The 19,156-nt window shown below is 46.7% G+C and overlaps 1 protein-coding gene across 3 annotated transcripts in view; it reads right to left on the minus strand.

Moving 5' to 3' along the window:
- Positions 1 to 189: 189 nt before the first annotated feature.
- LOC121878795 overlaps positions 190 to 19,156 on the minus strand; it is a 76,834-nt gene continuing 57,867 nt past the window's right edge. For all 3 annotated transcript variants that reach the window (XM_042385216.1, XM_042385215.1, XM_042385217.1), the window contains 5 exons: positions 8,725 to 8,913; positions 6,728 to 6,918; positions 5,554 to 5,667; positions 823 to 936; positions 190 to 355 (listed from right to left, as the gene is read on the minus strand). In XM_042385216.1, coding sequence (XP_042241150.1) covers positions 8,849 to 8,913 — 65 coding nt within the window. In that variant the 3' untranslated portion in view covers positions 190 to 355; positions 823 to 936; positions 5,554 to 5,667; positions 6,728 to 6,918; positions 8,725 to 8,848. The remainder of the gene's footprint in view (positions 356 to 822; positions 937 to 5,553; positions 5,668 to 6,727; positions 6,919 to 8,724; positions 8,914 to 19,156) is intronic.

Here is a 19,156-nt window from a genome sequence, read left to right on the forward strand (position 1 = left end):
GCAACTAACCAAACACATATTTATGGTTCGACCAACCAACCAACCAACCAGTCAACCAGTCAACCACTTACCCAACTGGAATATTCCTATGAAGTCTTTGGCACCAGGCGTCCATCTCCCGCAGGGTGGACTGGGCACTAAGCACACGACTCTGCAGCTCCTCAACAACTGCGGCACCCGAGGGCACGAGAGAGTGAGCGAGTGAGGAACTGTGTAACGCAGACGATGACGACGAAGGAGGTGATGAGGAAGAGAGAGGCAGGGACGAGGAGGACGAACCAGCTACTGTAGGAGGGACGTAGTTCTCCAGGGTCGACACACACGTTCTCATGGAGTCCAGGACGCCCTCACGAAGCTATAAGGCGTGCAATAGTTCCCGGGTTAATTATGAAGTACTACAACATGGCGGGAAATACAACAGGATATGGTAAAGATATTTCTACATGTGTAATAACTTATCCTTCTAACTCAAAACATTATTAAATCACCACAACACCTTCCACAGACATCTTCATTACTCCTTAAAAAAGAAAACTAAGAAAAACAATACCACTTATCAATAAATCTTAACAAAATAAAATAATTACATAATATAAAATAATAAACTTTACTGAAAATGTCATTGTTGTGTAAATATTCTTCTTATCTTTAACTAATTCATTCTAATTTACAGCATATCTTTTTTCTGTACGTTAATATCCATAAACTAGTCTATCTATCTATCTAATAATATCAAAGTCTATCTATCTATCTCGCTATCTAATAATATCTATCTATCTATCTATCTATCTATCTATCTATCTATCTATCTATGGCACTGACCTTACAGAAGGAGAGCCAGGCACTGTGGTCCACCTGCAGAGTGCCGCCAAACTGCGGGGTCAACTGGTCCTTTGGCACTCTCTGGTGTAGGTCATGCTGGCTTATGACCTCCGCCTGTAGAGACACAAACACGAGACAATAAGGTATAATGAGAGAGAGAGAGGGTGACAATGACATTAATTAACTCGATTTATGATGCAGTAATGATGATAATGAGCTAAGGTAGTTATGATGAGTATAATGTTGAGTCAAGATATAGTAATGTGTGTGTGTGTGTGTGTGTGTGTGTGTGTGTGCTATACTCGTCAGAATCATGGGTATAATGTTTTGGGTTGGGGAATTCGACATCAGTCACGAGTCAACATTATACCAAGAGGACGGACGGACGGACGAACGGACCCCCACGCCCCTCAAGCTCCCCCTCCTCCCCAAGTCTGGACAGCATCAAGGTCGTAGCTAGAGATGGTATGGGGGGAGGGTGAGTGTGTTTATGGAGGGAGGGGCGTGGGGAAGGAGAGAGAGAGGGAAGGGAGGGAGGGGGAGGGAAGGAAGGAGGGATAGAAGGAGGGAGAGAAGAAGGGAAGAGAAAGAAGGGGCGAAAAAGGGTGAAGTGGGGAAGAGGGACGAAAAGGGTGAAGAGGAAGGGGGACGAAAAGAATGAAGAGGGGGACAAGGAAGGGCAGAAAAGGGTGAAGAGGGGCGAAAAGAAAGAAGAGGGGGAGGGGGCTAAAGTAATGAACACACGATAACCAGCGCCTCTCTACCCCTCTAAGGCTCCAGCACCTATCAGTCACTGCCGGTACATTGGTCTCACGTTGTCAGAACATAGCATACATAAAAAGAGGGGGGGGCAAGGGCCGGTCTATATTAGGGAGAAGGGAGGGTTTCGTGGGTGGAGAGGGAGAAGGGTACTAGGAAGATAGGGAGAGGGATGGAGAGGTACTAGATTCTGGGGGGTAGGAGAGAGGGAAGGGAGAGGGCCAGGTACTAGGGTCTTCCTTTCCCATCGTCTGGCGGAAGGAAGAGCAACGAGCGAATCTCATCACCAACAACCACCTTCTTCTGAATGGCGGTGACCTGAATGATAGTGATCTGTGTAGCAGTGACCTGAGCGGCAGTGACCTAAGTGGCAGTGACCCGAGTGGCGGCGGTGATCTGAGTGGCGGCGGTGATCTGAGTGGCAGTGACCCTTGACACCTGAACAATCACCACCATAACACTCCACCCAATACCTCCAGAAAGTTCACCTGATATAATTAATTAAACACCCACAACTCAACAGGTAAACATCCAATTAAGAAAACAAATAATATACACCATTCGAATTAAGGTTCACATAAAGATTAGCCCCCACAGTTAATTTCACCTTAAACCTAACCTAACCTAACCTAACCTAACCTAACCTAACCTAACCTAAAGAGGCAGGAACGATGGGAGGGGAAGGGGGTGCTCTAATCTTCAGGTGATCCCACGTCTCAAATCCTTCCCTCCCCACACAGTCAACAACACGGACAGACAACATGTTTATTTATCAAGACCAGACACCTTGACTATCCTCAATTACACTCCCGGCAGAAGTAAGCCAGTTGGAGTGTTATGATAAAGTCCACCTATCAGGGTATCATATATCCCTAAGTTACTTAACACTGTCTAGGAACTGTATTACTGTTCACAAGTTACTCTCTGGCCTATTACTACCTCATTATAATCAACTTATTAATTCAATGGTTTTTTTTAGCTTAAACACACAAGAACTATTTCATATGTGTGGTAAAAGTTATGTTCAAATCATTATAACAAACAACAACATCAAGGTAGATGGGGAGGAGCATGATTAATACAGGTGATCCTTCAGTAACCTCTAACTTAACCTGTGAGGAATATATAAACAAGGATGTGTGTAAGTTTGTTTAGTTAGCAACAGGCACAAACTTGAACCAAATCCGGATAAACGTGGACCAGTTTTAACATTCTCAGGTTAAGCGAGGTCAAGTGTAGAGCAAGACGAGTCAGGGGAATGTTGGTGTGGTGTGGCGTAGTGTGGCGTGGTGTGGTGTGGTGTGGTGTAGTGTGGCGTGGTGTAGTGTGGTGTGGTGTGGTGTAGTGTGGTGTGGTGTGTGGTGTGGTGGCGTGGTGTGGTGTGGTGTGGTGTGGTGTGGTGTGGTGTGGTGTGGTGTGTGTGGTGTGGTGTGGTGTGGTGTGGTGTGTGTGGCGTGGTGTGGTGTGGTGTGGTGTGGTGTGGTGTGGCGTGGTATGGCCCCGAGTGCTTGCTGTGGCCAGGCTGGTAAACACACCCTGAACCCCTCAACCAACATGATACTCTCTCACAAAGAAAGAAAGAAAAAAAAAGAAAGAAAGGAAAAAAGACTGAAGGAAAACATATGTTGGAGCCTTTACGTGAGGGAGAATCAACAACACCCAACAGTTACCAGTCATGTAACTCATCAGCTGACTGGTGAACTGGTTAGGATCGACCAACTGGGCAGGTGCAACATGTATAGAAGACACGTGTTAATGTGTCAAAGGACTGTCAACAAACATGGTTATCGATACACTCCGAGGTACCGTCCCTATAGTGATTAAACGACGTCACTTTATACCTAAATATACAGCTGGTTGGACTAAGAATACCACAGGAACGAACCACCATCCCTTAGTACAAAAGACGAATGTTGTATCCACTCGACCACCGCACACCTACTGACGCTTCCGAGTAAACTTTATAATCCTGCCGAGACAACAGGAGTCGTAGTGTTCACCTGTGCTGATAATATACCTAAGTACCTGAATCTACCTGGCCAGTGACGTCACCCATACGCCCTTACTCTCAGCCTCCCGTAACACCTGGGCGTTGGGGAGCTGTACAGGTGAGACGCGGCGTAATGGGGCGAGTGTGTGGAGAAATGTGGCTTGGAATCTTGTCTGAGGTATATGAATGTTGGGGAGGGAGGGAGGGAGGGGAGGGAGGGAGGGAGGGAAGGGAGGGGGGAGGGAGGGGAGATAAAGAAGTAAGGGGAGGTGGGGTGGTAGGTGTGAAGGCTTGTCTCTCCTCTACCTGTGCCTCTACACCTGAGGATACACATACACAAAATAATCACATATACGTACATACATACATTACATGAAAACACAAATTTATTACAATACACTCATTCTCTTGCACACACACACACACACACACACACACACACACACACACACACACACACACACACACACACACACACACATCAGAGGTCGTATAAATTTATCGACAATAAAGTGCCGGTGATAATTATAGTCACCAGGTAAACGTCATTAACCCAATATACGAGGCGGGTTTGGTTCCAGGTCTAATGGGCCCAGTCCTAATAGGCTCTGTCCCAGCTTAACTTGAACTAATCACTAAGACCTTTAAAGAATCGTTTAATTTTGACCACCATCTTAGTTATCGCTTGAGTGAGCCAATGAGAAGCGTCCTCACATCTCCAGTTACAGAGGAAAATCCGGGACTTTATAAGGCCAGGTGATAATATGCACACTCCGGGGCGAGGGGGAAGCACCGTTAAGCTCAGTGAGGGGCCCGCCAGCACAAACAACAGGGCCGTGGGTCGAGAGGATTAATTTCCATATTTCCCTCGTTAACAACACAGCCTCCTATACCACAAGCCTCCGCCTACCCTCACCTTTATCTCACGCCCGGAAAAGTGAGATTTACTGGAAGATTATTGTATTCTTTCTTCACAAGACACAAGTAAAAATGATTCGTTGGCAGACGTTTCAGGAAAGTTAATATCGTAACTTAACCAAACCAAATTAAAGTAAGTTAGGTATTTAGGTATTAAGAACATTAGAACATAAGAATTAAGGAAACTGCAGCGGCCATACTAGGCAGTTCCATTTACACCCAACCCCTATCGCTCATACATCCATCCAACCTATGTTTGAAGCTATCCAGCGTGTTCGAGTTAATGATGATGTTCGACAACTTGTTCCACTATGTTCCACCTATGTTTACCTCCCCTCTAGAGGTCCTCCTTGGGTGTTCCTCCTCCCTGAGCTCAACAGCCCTCAGCTTCTTTAAACAACAAACACACACAATTCTAATCACCTGAAAAACACAATTAATTAAAGGTGAAATCCTCCAGTGTATAAATCCCGGTCATTTAGTGGGTGTTAAGGCGTTCAATCCTCCAAAGGGGGGGGGGGTGGATTCACGCTCCACCTGTAACTACTGCAGGTGGGAGTCATCAAGGGCCGTATAATGCGGTGTTTAGTGAGCGGCGTCCCCCAAGAGGATACTGTCGCCTGGGTCCACTTTTGTTTTCTTGTTCTATGGCGTCAGAATGTGTGTGTGTGTGTGTGTGTGTGTGTGTGTGTGTGTGTGTGTGTGTGTCTGTGTGTGTGTTTTGTGAGGGGTATGGTGAAGACAAAATACGAAGATTTTGTCATGTGAGTGTGGTAGTGACGATAGTTGTAGAATAGGTGGTGGTAGACTGGAAATGGTGGTCGACTAGTAGTGATGGTAGTGGTGGCGCCTGGAGTGGTGGTAGTGGCAGAATAGGAAGCAGTAATTGACTGGTAGTAGACTGGTAGTGATGATAGTGGTAGAGCCAGGGGGTGGTGGAGCAGCGAGGGGCATAACGGTTTATAATGAGTATATATCATGTTTCATTGATACACATTATCACTAATGACCGTGGGACCTGGAGAGAGAGAGAGAGAGAGAGAGAGAGAGAGAGAGAGACTCACCTGTAGACCATGGGAGGTAACGAGCTGGGTGGTGGTAGTGGTGGGTTGTGTGGGCGTAGATGATGACGTCACTACCCACACCTGCAGGTCACCCCGCCACGCCCACACCCGTTCCTGCGTACATAAACAAGCACACACTTAACAACAATAACAAACTTACACCTTAAATGAGAAACACACACACACACACACACACACACACACACACACACACGGTAACTCCTCACATTCTACTTTCCTTACTTACAAAATACTTAAGTAGATTTTGAAAGTTAGTGAAAGAAAAAAGTACACAAAAGTAAACACACTCATACAAACTACTTACATACATATCTAATCATCAAGATGTAATTAGATATATATTAAGAGATTTACTTAATTTGAGAGACGGGAGAAGTTACATATAGTGAGAGAGAGAGAGAGAGAGAGAGACCCATGTTGAGTGTGTGAATGTTTGGAGGAGGAAGAAGATGAGTAGGAGAAGGAGGAAGATGAAGAGGAAGAAGAAGAGAGGGGGAGGAAGAAGAGGGGGAGGAGGAAGAGGAAAGAGAGGGGTGGTTAGGAGGAGGAGGAGGAGGTTGTTAGTGGATGGGCAACGCTACACTTAGGTAACACTGAACACGTAACAGGTGTTCATGAGGCAGGAACAACAAGTAACAGGTGTTCATGAGGCAGGAACAACAAGTAACAGGTGTTCATGAGGCAGGAACAACAAGTATCAGGTGTTTATGAGGCAGGAACAACAAGTAACAGGTGTTCATGAGGCAGGAACAAGTCACAGGTGTTTATGAGGCAGGAACAACAAGTCACAGGTGTTCATGGGGCAGGAACAACACGAGGCAGATGTTGACGAGAGAAAGGGTCACACGTCAGAACCCACCTACAGGAGGAAAAAGAGACACGCTCCACATGCCACCAGCAGGAGCCCCCGGGGTGATGGTCTTCTATCCGACTGTAACGGGCGTGTGGGGAGGAAGTGGTCAAGGGCGTTTAGGGGAGTAGAGAAGGATTTAGGGGGGGGGGATTGAAGGAGGTGGGGGGAGGAGGGGGAGAGGGGGAAGAGGAAGACAGAGGATAAAAAGGACGGGGTGATGAGAGGGAGGGGGGAGGAAGGGAGGAGGAAAACTAATAACCAAACACACAAACACATTCTCTCATAATTAACTCATCTTACCTTGAGTATATGAAGAAGGCGCGGTGGGGAGGCATAGAGGGCGTGTGCCGGCAGGAGGAGAAGGCGGGGGGCGGGGAGTGGTAGGGCGTAAGGATGGGACGAATCACAGCACCTGGCCAGACACGCCCCCAGGTCACGGTGGCTGACGCAGAGGACCTCCACTAACAACTGTCCCTCCTGGCTCACCCCACCTGTGAGATATAACGAGACATTGGATTTATTTATTGAAAGGGGACAACAGTGGGTTAATCTAGTCTGTGTGTACAAAAATATCATGTTAGAAAAAAATGTTTATCATGTTAGAAAAAATGTTTATCATGCTAGAAAAAATGTTTATCATGTTAGAAAAAATGTTTATCATGTTAGAAAAAATGTTTATCATGTTAGCAACAATGTTTATCATGTTAGAAAAAATGTCTATCATGTTAATAAAAATGTGTATCATGTCAGTAAAAAATATCTATCATGTCAGTAAAAAATATCTATCATGTCAGTAAAAAATCTATCATGTCAGAGTAAACATTTGTCAATCTCTCCCTCACAGGTATACCTCTCCAGCACACCTTTCCATCCAGGTGAGGTGGACGTGACCCACCCTAATAACCCAACACCTGTATCAACTCACCTGTACAAATTACCTAATCAAGTTACATTTCCATTGATTACTTTAAATGATGACCGACTCTTCCTTATTCTCAAAATCACTTTAATTTTAGGTTTTAGTTTATCATTACGGTATTCTGATATTTACCTGATCTCCACTAATTAAAGAAACCTCAGGTAAGTTCCATAAAGGTGTCATGCTCACGAGTAACAAATCACAAAGTCATTTTAACCCACGATCACCTGTTGGAATAGGAGGTAAGGTAAACACACTTTGATATCGACGTCCAGGTGAGAGGCACTTGAAAATCGGTGTCACAGTAAGAGTGTGTTCGTGGGGGGGAGTGGTAGGTGCGTTGTTATAATAATGAATCGTGAGTGAGGGCCTCTTACCTCCAGGGACAATCACGTATAACACCTGTGAACCCCTGCAGGTATATCTCCCCGGATGATCAAGGTGTGGCAATCATTAACCTAACCTAACCTAACCTAACCTAACCTAACCTAACATAACCTAATCCAAGACAACAATAAAATCACCTGTGAACCCGTGTGACAAGCAACAGGTAGAGCCAATTAAGAAGTACCTCCACTAACATCATTATCGTCATCATTAACATAACAACAGCTAGACCGTTAATAAGAGACACACAAACTACCATTAACAGCTTCAATACCGCCAGCATCACATGAGCTTTTGTTTTTGACTCAAGAGGTGAGCCGTGAGAGGTGTGTGTGTTAAGTGGTCATGCTCGGTCTATAGAAACTAATGGTGCTCAGGTGAATGTGTCGGCTCACGGTTAATACGGGTTCATCATAACTCTTGACCTAGAGAGAGAGAGAGAGAGAGAGAGGTTAGGTTAGGTGTGAGTCATTAATGTTATCAATAGTTTTCACAGCTGTTAATTACACGTCTCGTAAATAATTAAACCCCACGTCAGGTACACGCCAGGTTACACGCCAGGTACAAATTCCGTTAAGCCGAAGATCAATACTCACCGCGGCCACACCTGTCTCCTCACCTGTCACTACCTGTCTCCCCACCTGTCACTACCTGTCTCCTCACCTGTCACTACCTGTCTCCTCACCTGTCACTACCTGTCTCCTCACCTGTCACTATCTGTCTCCTCACCTGTCACTACCTGTCTCCCCACCTGTCACTACCTGTCACCTCACCTGTCACTACCTGTTTCCTCACCTGTCACTACCTGTCTCCTCACCTGTCACTACCTGTCTCTCACCTGTCACTACTTGTTTCCTCACCTGTCACTACCTGTTTCCTCACCTGTCACTACCTACTCCTTCCCTGTACCACACTACCTCCTCACCTGTCACTACCTGTTTCCTCACCTGTCACTACCTGTCTCCTCACCTGTCATTACCTCCCACCTCACCTGTTATTGCTGCAGCAGCCGTCTCCTCCACGCCCCTACCACCTTCATCCTGCCCTGGGACGTGGTTGGGGGCGTGGTTGGGGCGTGGTTGAGGGCGTGGTTGGGGGCGTGGTTGTGGGCGTGGCTAGGGGCGTGGTTGTGGGCGTGAGTGAAGACACAAACCAGCGGACACTGTATCCCCGCATGGCCCTGTAGGGAGGATAGAAAGACAAAGGTAATTAATGTTATGCAGAGGAACAATGTTACCAGATGTACACCAGTTGATGATAATAATAATAATAATAATAATAAATAAAGCAGTTTGTGTGCGTGTGAGAGAGAGAGAGAGAGAGAGAGAGAGAGAGAGAGAGAGAGAGAGAGAGAGAGAGAGATTAGTATGCAAAGTATCAAGATAATGGAGGAAACAGGAGACAGGCAAGAGCGTGGTGGTGGGCGTGTAAGGGGCGTGGTGGCGGGCGTGTGGGGCGCGTGGTGGCGGGCGTGTATGGCGTGAGGGTCAGTAACGCTCGAGGATTAGTGCGCCAGGGTTGGATTCCTCTACGGGCAGTCAGCGGCGTCATGCGAGAACTGGTGCAGGTACCTTCACACACACACACACACACACACACACACACACACACACACACACACACACACACACACACACACACCAAAAATTACTCTGAGAAGCGCACCATCTGTCAGTAAAGCAGGAACTACTTGTTTATGAAGCATCAGACTCAAAACCTCAAGAGAATTCAATGTCAATAAACCTCCTGCTCGGTATACACGTGAGGTGGAGGTTACGTGGAGGATTACAGGCGATGTAACCCAGGGTCTACAGTACACAATGTTCCTCAGGACGATGGACACAGGTACTTCTTCGGGAATGGGGAGGACGGTACACGAGATGGCGTGAGGACAGGCTATGATGACCTCCCTGCTAGGCGGACAACAGCTGAAGGGTCGGTGTTTGTTTCCGTGTGTGGTCTCTCTCTCTCTCTCTCTCTCTCTCTCTCTCTCTCTCTCTCTCTCTCTCTCTCTCTCTCTCTCTCTCTCTCTCTCTCTCCTAAGCACAGCCACTCACTCGTCATTCTTCTTCTTCTTCTTCTTCCTCCTCCACACACACACCCACCCCACACACACACACACACACACACACACACACACACACACACACACACACACACACACACACACACACAGTACCTGGTGAGAATAAAGGCCTTACCTGTGTAATATCACAGTCGTCACAGTGACCCAGCCTGCCCAGTGACCTGTAACCCATGATCTAGTGACCCATGACCCAGTGACCATATTATCAACAAAAGGGCTTCAATCCATCTCCCTAAGTAAGGCCTTCTGTGGAATATCAGACACACACACACACACACACACACACACACACAGCATCAGGAAGGTAAAATGGGCCCCATTCTGAAATTTAAAGACTATATCAGGGGCCCTATATTCTGGGGCCCCAATAAGACAAGACCCCCTCGTTAATACTAATGACGAGTAAACTAGATCGAGTGGGGCCCGTTTGACCTAGGACCCATTTGACCAACGAGGTAGTACTGTCATTTCCCAAGCCCTGTGACTCACGCTGACCCCAACACGTCTTGATGGGTCAGACACTACCAGCTGAGTTGTGTACATCACCTGTCAACTGCTGGGTCATATCCTGTCATGTGAGAGAGAGAGAGAGAGAGAGAGAGAGAGAGAGAGAGAGAGGGTCAAATGAGTGAAGGATGTGTGTGTGTGTGTGATTGTGTGTGTGTGTCTTGTCCACTTACAACTGACGTAAATAACACAACAACACACAACCACCACCACCACCACCACCACCACCACACACCACCACCACCACCACCACCACCACACAACCACCACCACCACACCACCACCACACACACAGAGGCAAGTTGTGAAAAACATTGACCGAATACAGTGATAGTGAGCACCTCTTGTGGTTAATGATTATGGTTAGGATGATAGGTTATGGTTAGGTTGGATTGGGATAGGTTATGGTTAGGATTATGGTTAAGGTGCAATATTTAAGAGGGTTTATTTAAGTGAGTATAGATTCTGGTGTCCTTTTTGGCAACAAGAGTCCTGCCAGGTGGCTTCCGCCCACCCCACCCACCCACCCACCCACCCACCCTCACCCACCCACCTCACCCACCCAACTAGTGTTCCAACAATTGAGTTTATTAATAGCGTCTACTGTAGCCATTGTTGACATCATAACATCTGGATCTTAACCCCGAGAGTATTTTAATTACGGGTGATCAAGCGGTGAACGAAGCAGGTATAAATTCGTAGTGGTCAATGACAGTCTGATGAACAAAATGACAGTCTGATGAACAAAACGACAGTCTGATGAACAAAATTACAGTCTGATGAACAAAATGACAGACTGATGAACAAAATGACAGTCTGATGAACAAAATGACAGTCTGATGAACAAAATGACAGTGATGAACAAAAGGACAGACTGATGAACAAAATGACACAGACTGATGAACAAAATGACAGTCTGATGAACAAAATAGTCTGATGAACAAAATGACAGTCTGATGAACAAAATGACTGATGGTTGAGAAGATTAGGCACCCTAGCTTATTTCACCTGATCATTAAACACCCTAACCTAACCTAACCTAACCTAACTTAGCCTAAGCCTAACCTAACACCGAACATGACCAACAGAGAGAAAGTGTCTATGAAAATGACAATAACATCTTCATCAAATAATTCGGTGAGGTGAAGGGAGGCGAATAATCTACCTGCCTGTGTCGATAATGAGTACACCTGGTGACCCTATTGAGTATATGGTAATACGCGACAAATTCATTTTCCATTGTTGTATTTAAATGATAATCAGCAGCTGTCTGTGTTGTTGGGGGGGCGGGGGCAGTGTGGTGGTGGGGCCAGTGTGGTGGTGGGGCAGTGTGTGGGGGTCGGTGTGGTGAGGGAGGCAGTGTGTGGTGAGGGCGGTGTGGTGAGGGGGCGGTGTGGTGAGGGCGGTGTGGTGGGGGGCGGTGTGGTGGTGGGGGGCGGTGTATGGGGGAGGCGGTGTGGGGGGGGCGGTGTGGTGAGGGGGCAGTGTGGTGAGGACCCTCTTCTTACCCCTCTCCCAACTCTCTCTCTACTTCCTCCTCCTCCTCCTCCTCCTCCTTCTTACCTTCTCTACCTCTCTCTCTCCTCTTTGTGACACACACTTTCTCCTCCTTTCACTGTTTACACTCCGGGAAATAACGAGAACTCTGATGGACGTGTTGATGTGAGAGTCATTCCAGCTTTTCTTTCTTTCTTTCTTTCCTTCTTTCTTTCCTCTCTCATTTTTACCTTTCCTTCTTTCTTCAATTTTATTATGTTTCATTCTGACATCTTTCATCCCTCTCTCTCTCTTCACCTCCTCTTCTCCCCCTTCTTTCCTAATTCTTTTCTATCATTCCCTCTTCCTACATTATCTCCTTTCTTTCATTCCCTCTTCCTTCTTTCATTCTCTCCCTCTTTAACCTGGTCCTTACTAAAACACCTGACAGAACACACAGATGACGACAAGGTGTGGATTAACTGTCCTCCTCAGGTAAAATTTTGGGGGTCTTAACCTGGTGATGTGAAAACGTGTCTGATTGGCTCACTATATAAACTACAACACAGGTGGGGGTGTGGGGGTGGGCAGTCTCTTTAAAAAAAGCTGTAGTAAGTTTTATTCTACAACAGCAACAAGAACAGCGAATAAAAAACAATAACAATGAAAAATACAACAGAAAAAATAACAATAACAACAACGGGAGAAACAACAGGAAATAACAGCAATAATAACAAAGAAAAAAATACAGCAGGGAAAAACAGCAATCACAAAAACACTAAATAACAACAATAACAGTAAATAACAGCAATAACAATAACAACAGTCAATAACAGCAATAACAGCACCAGACAACACATCATCATCATCTACCTCCCTCTTCCTTCTCCCCCCTCCTCCCTCCCCACCCCTCCTCCTCAGACCTGAATGACCTGTGTAATTACCACATTCAAACACCACGAATTCCAATTATCATAAGCGGGATGATTTCCTTTGTGGGGAGGGGGAGGGGTGATGAGGGGAGGTTGGGCTGGTGAGGGAGGGTGATGAGGGAGGAGGGGTGAGACTAGGGGAGGTGAGGGAGGGTGATGGGGAGGGTGATGGGGAGGGTGAGGGGAGGGGTGAGGGGAGGGTGATGGGGAGGGGGTGATGGGGAGGGTGATGGGGAAGGGGTGAGGGAGGGGTGAGGGAGGGTGATGGGGAGGGGGTGATGGGGAGGGTGATGGGGAGGGGGTGAGGGGGAGGGGAGACGAGGAGCGGTGAGGGAGGGTGATGGGAGGGTGAGGAAAGGAGGCGTGAGGGGTGATGGAAGGAGAAGGAAGGAAGGAAGAGTGGGTCTCTCTCCTCTGTTTCTTCTTCTCTGTTCTTCTTTCTTCTCTCCTCTCCCCCCTAGTCTCTCCTGAGGTGTCTGGTTACCACTACTACCACCTCCTCCTCCACTACACAAACAACCCTCCTCCTTGGTACCTCTGGAGTGCGTACATACCGTCAAGATGGTGTATGTATGTATGTATGTATGTATGTATACTGTATATGTATGTATGTATGTATGTAAGTATAATATTAGGTACACACAACTACCTCACCTGCTCAAACACCTCCAAACCACCGTAACACAATTCAACTTACTTAACAAGGCTGAACTACTAATTACTCTACAATATATCAACTAACCTCCAGACTCTAATGGAAAAGAAACATTCCTCACCTGGGATAAAAAGTTTCAGCCAGGTGAGATATAAAAAAGGTGTTAATTAACTAACTCACCTGGGGACAGTATCACACCCCATTACCGACTCAAAGATTTAATTAAGCTCTTAAGGTGTTGTGTATATACCTGCCTTCATTTGTTTATATTCACACCTGTAATTAGTCAACACCTGGTAATTACTGAAACTATGTAATGTGTGTGAACAGGTGTGAACAGTGAACAGGGAGAGGTGGTGGAGGGTAAGATGAACAACGAGAATGGGAAGCAGCTGTAGGAAGGAGGAGGAGGAGGAGGCGGTGAGGAGACGATCAGGTAGAAAGGATTGATGGAGAATGAGGGTGAGGGTGAGAAACAAGGGAGAGTGATGAGAAGGGTGAGGGAGGGTACACTACCTCCTCCTCCTCCTCACAGACAGACAGACAGTACCAGACCATCGACCCTTGTATGGTGGTGCCGACGTGTCATAAGGGATGGTCTTGACGGAGATTTTGGACATTAAGTATGGTCAGTGTGGGTGTATGGGTGTGGTCAGTGGGTGGTGTGGTCAGTGGGTGTGGGTGGTGGCGTGTGGTGGTGGTAGTGATGATGATAAGTGGTGGACAGTGTTTTCTACATTAGAGAGGAGGACGACCCGATGTTGTGGTATGTGTCACCAGCACCGCCCTCCTTACACACACACACACACACACACACACACACACACACACACACACACACACACACACACACACACACACACACACACACACGTACGTTTATCCTCTCACCCCCCCCCCTCTCGCCATCATCATTAACCAGGGTCTACCAGCAGTAAGATTACGTTCATTAAATTCAGATATAAACTTCTCTGTCGCTTTCATTAACTCACTAAGTGTTCACAATTACAAATAATGATGTGTGTGTGTGTGTGTGTGTGTGTGTGTGTGTGTGTGTGTGTGTGTGTGTGTGTGTGGGGGGCAGGCACCATGACGCCAGCTGTGTGTGTCGTCACCCTGAAGTTCTTTCAGGGGTCAGTTCAGTAGTTCAAGTTCTCTCTCTCTCTCTCTCTCTCTCTCTCTCTCTCTCTCTCTCTCTCTCTCCTCTCTCTCTCACATTTACCAAAACCTTACACTGTTAATGCTGTAATATGTAAATTGATGTGTGGTGGTGGGTGTGTGGTGGTGGTGGGTGTGTGGTGGTGGTGGGTGTGTGGTGGTGGTGGTGGGTGTGTGTGGTGATGGTGGGTGTGTGGTGGTGGTGGGTGTGTGGTGGTGGTGGGTGTGTGGTGGTGGGGGTGTGTGGTGGTGGTGGGTGTGTGTGGTGGTGGTGGGTGTGTGGTGGTGGGTGTGTGGTGGTGGGTGTGGTGGTGGTGGGTGTGGTGGTGGTGGGTGTGTGGTGGTGGTGGGTGTGTGGTGGTGGTGGGGTGTGTGGTGGTGGTGGGTGTGTGGTGGTGGTGGGTGTGTGGTGGTGGTGGGTGTGTGGTGGTGGTGGGTGTGTGGTGGTGGTGGGTGTGTGGGTGGGTGTGTGATGGTTGGTGTGTGGTGGTTGGTGTGTGTGGTGGTGGGTGTGTGGTGGTGGGTGTGTTGTGTGTGTGTGTGGTGGTGGGTGTGTTGTGGTGGGTGTGTGTGGTGGATGTGTGGTGGTGGGTGTGTGGTGGTGGGTGTGTGGTGTTGGTGTGCTGTGGTGGTGTGTGGTGGGTGTGTGGTGGTGGTGTGTGTGGTGGTGGTGTGTGGTGGTGGGTGTGTGGTGGGTGTGTGTGGTGGTGGGTGTGTGGTGGGTGTGTGGTGGTGGTGTGTGGTAGGGTGTGTGGTGTGGTGGTGGGTGTGTGGTAGGATGTAGTAGGGTAGTGTGACATTGTGGTAGTGTGGTAAATCGTTCTGCCTGTCATGGTGGATGAAGGACAGGAAGACGCGACAGAGAGGCGTCAACACACACACACACGGCAGGATATTGGGCGTCTTACAGGCTGTCAACCAATACGCCCCCACAATGACTTTCTCCTGTGACTATCATTTGCGATAACAGTGAGAGGGCGGGCGACGACAACACCCCCCACTCCCTCTCACTCCACCCAGGTGTTAACAGTGTGGAAAGGTGAACCACTGGCACTGATAAGTCAAGGTGCCATGAGTTGAGTGGCACACCTTGGGAGTTATCACGGTATAATGACCCACCTCTAACCTGGCATATGGACACACCTGCCTCATTAACCCTCATTCTTCTTTTTACCTTTACACTCAGGTACTTATGTTAATTTAGTTCTAATGACTCTAACTCTTTTAAGTAATTTACAACTGTATTAACAGCGAAGATAATTACGTTTCAAGTTGTGAATTGGGGTTGTAGTGTTATACTACAGGTGTTGACGAAAAACACAGGTATACCTCGCAAATTACTGTTCACACTATGTCACTGTGTGTGTGTGTGTGTGTGTGTGTGTGTGTGTGTGTGTGTGCAATCAAAACCAACGTGACTGTAACATGAATCTTGACCTTTGACCTGCCCCCCAAAAGAATACAAAAATAAAGGCATCCTGCGGTATCGTATCACAGGCACTGCACTAGAACTTGAACACTATCTACAAAACTGCAAGACGCTCACCCCAAATATTACTGAAGAAATTAATTATTGTACTGCCAACACACACACACACACACCTGAACCACAATGTTGTTGATACTGAACCACCACACTAGACCACCATATTGAACCACCATATTGGACCACCATATTGGACCACCATAACAGGAGGTAGAGAGGCGAAGACTACAACACACGGATATTATTTTGGTGAAGTTGCGGCGGCGCCACCCAGTCGGAGGGTGAGTCAGGGCCACCTCTACTGTCACACCCCAGCCACACCCCTCAACATGCAGCCAAGGGGGAGGGAGTATTCTGTCCTCAAATCACCCTATGTTAGTGTCACACCCCGGCCACATCCCTCAACATGCAGCCAAGGAGAGTGTTATCCTGTCAGTCACACCACCCATGTTAGTGTCACACCCCGGCCACATCAAAGACGCCTAGAGTAGACACCGAATATACACATAATCACACCCTACAACCGCATGACGTCACTTCACTGTAACACACCTATATGACGTCACTTCACTGTAACACACCTATATGACGTCACTTCACTGTAACACACCTATATGACGTCACTTCACTGTAACACACCTATATGACGTCACTTCACTGTAACACACCTATATGACGTCACTTCACAGTAACACACCTATATGACGTCACTTCACTGTAACACACCTATATGACGTCACTTCACTGCACCACCTATATGACGTCACTTCACTGTAACACACCTATGACGTCACTTCACTGTAACACACCTATATGACGTCACTTCACTGTAACACACCTATATGACGTCACTATGTAAACTCCGTACAGACAGATGTGACACTCAACGGGTACAAACTCTCCACCACACCGTGTAAATGAGTAATGTTTTAAGAATGACATAACGTTTTTTTTTTCTTAATATAATCGACACACAATAGAACAGTCCCCCCCCCCTTAATCAGCACCTGACAATGCTCACCTGGCGATTAATAACATCTATTTAAACGTCATTTTCTTCACTTGTCTTTCATAACACACACACACACCACACTTCTTTGTTACCTTTACTTACCTTAATTACGTTTTACCTGTCGTACCTAGAGGCGGATTGTTACAGGTTAATTTAGTTGTACTTCTCACCTGTCTTAATTACCCCTACAGGACGACCTTACCTGTATCCCTCACCTGTCTTAATTACCCCTACCGGACGACCTTACCTGTACACCTCACCTGTGTCTGTCACGCTTCATTTACCGATAATACAAAGATAATTATAAAGACCTCGTTAATAGGGTATTGTGTGTGTGTGTGTGTGTGTGTGTGTGTGTGTGTGTGTGTGTGTGTGTGTGTGTGTGTGTGTGTGGTGGAGGGATGACCGTATTGAGGTTTGTGTCATAGTATTTATCTAAGGCCTTATATAGTGTGTCTGCCCCTCCCTCCCTCCGTCCCTCTCTTCCTCCCTTCCTTTCTTCTCCCTCCCTCCCCTCCTATTTCCTTCTCTCCGTCCTTTCCTCTCTCCTTCCTACTTTCCTTCCTTCCTCTCTTTCCTTACTTCCTTCCTCACGTTCTTTCTTCTCTCACCCCCTACCTCCCTTCCCTCCCCCTTTCCCACCCTCTACACTTTCCCTTTCCCTCACCTCTCTCTTTCCCTCCTACATTACAGGTACAGAGATCAATTAACCTGTAAACAATTAGTACAGGTGTGGTCTTAAATCACCGTAAGGAACATACATAAACGTGAACCCTCCATATACATACATACATACATACATACATACATTCTATTTGACCCTATTCAAGTAACATACACCCTTTCATCTTTGCACACACACACACACACACACACACACACACAGACACACTTTCCCCCCCACATCCCGTTCAATATATCATACACACGTTAATACACACACACACATATACTTCCGGTGTTTCATCTTCACTACTGGGTCTCGTAAATGGTTTTATGTACGGGTCTTTGTGTAAGGTTATTATTGTGGTGTTCCTCATCATTATTATTATTATTATTATTATTATTATTATTATTATTATTATTATTATTATTATTATTATTTCGGATCACCTGAAGATTAGACACCCAAGTTTATTTCACTTGATGATTAATCAACCCTAAAGCTACCTGGGGTATTAGGTTAGATTAGGTTAGGTTAGATTAGGTTAGGTTAGATTAGGTTAGGTTAGATTAGGTTAGGTTAGATTAGGTTAGGTTAGATTAGGTTAGGTTATATTAGGTTAGGTTATATTAGGTTAGGTTAGGTTAGGTTAGGTTAGCATTAGTGTGCTAATCACCAGGTGAGATAATCAGGGGTGTCTAATGTTCACGTGATCCAAAATTATCACTACAAGGACAATACAAGAGTGGGAGGCAGCACCACCCACTATCTGACATTTACACCCAGTGGCCGAGGACACCCCACCATCCACCCCCACCCTCACCACCCAACCTTCATGCACCTGAGTTTTGTAATCTCTGCCTCTCCTTCTGTGCCTTGTTTACAGTGACGCACCTGTAAATGTCCAACCTGTATACGTGTTGAGGTAAAGAAACACACCTGTATACGTGTAAATGTAAACAAAGCACACCTGTATACCAAAGCAAGTATATTAAGGGTAAAAGTATAATTAAAAAAGGTATTTGTGTATTGGCGGGTAAAGTGTGGTGATGGTGCAAATGATTGATGAGAGAGAGAGAGAGAGAGAGAGAAGACTGGCTGGTATCTCATGTTTGTAAACTTCATAGCTGTGACGAGACCCAGGGTTGCACAGACAACACCTCCTTCATCCAGGGACACCACCACCACCACCTACAGCACCTACTTCACCTCTACCCATCTCCTTCCTCTACACCTCCACCTCCTACACTAACACCTCTTCCATCCACCCCCCACCCAACCTCCTCCACATCACACCATCTCCTCCTCATCCACCATCACCACACAAACCATCCCTGCGACCATTACCACACACCACCACTACCACACGTGAAGACAACAGAGCAGTATATTTGTGTTATAGACCAAAGCATTAGTGAGACTCCAGGCACTTGACATTATCTAGTCT

This window comes from Homarus americanus, unplaced genomic scaffold (assembly GCF_018991925.1).
Source record: "Homarus americanus isolate GMGI-L3 unplaced genomic scaffold, GMGI_Hamer_2.0 scaffold40995, whole genome shotgun sequence".
In the NCBI taxonomy this organism is placed as follows: Eukaryota; Metazoa; Arthropoda; class Malacostraca; order Decapoda; family Nephropidae; genus Homarus; species Homarus americanus.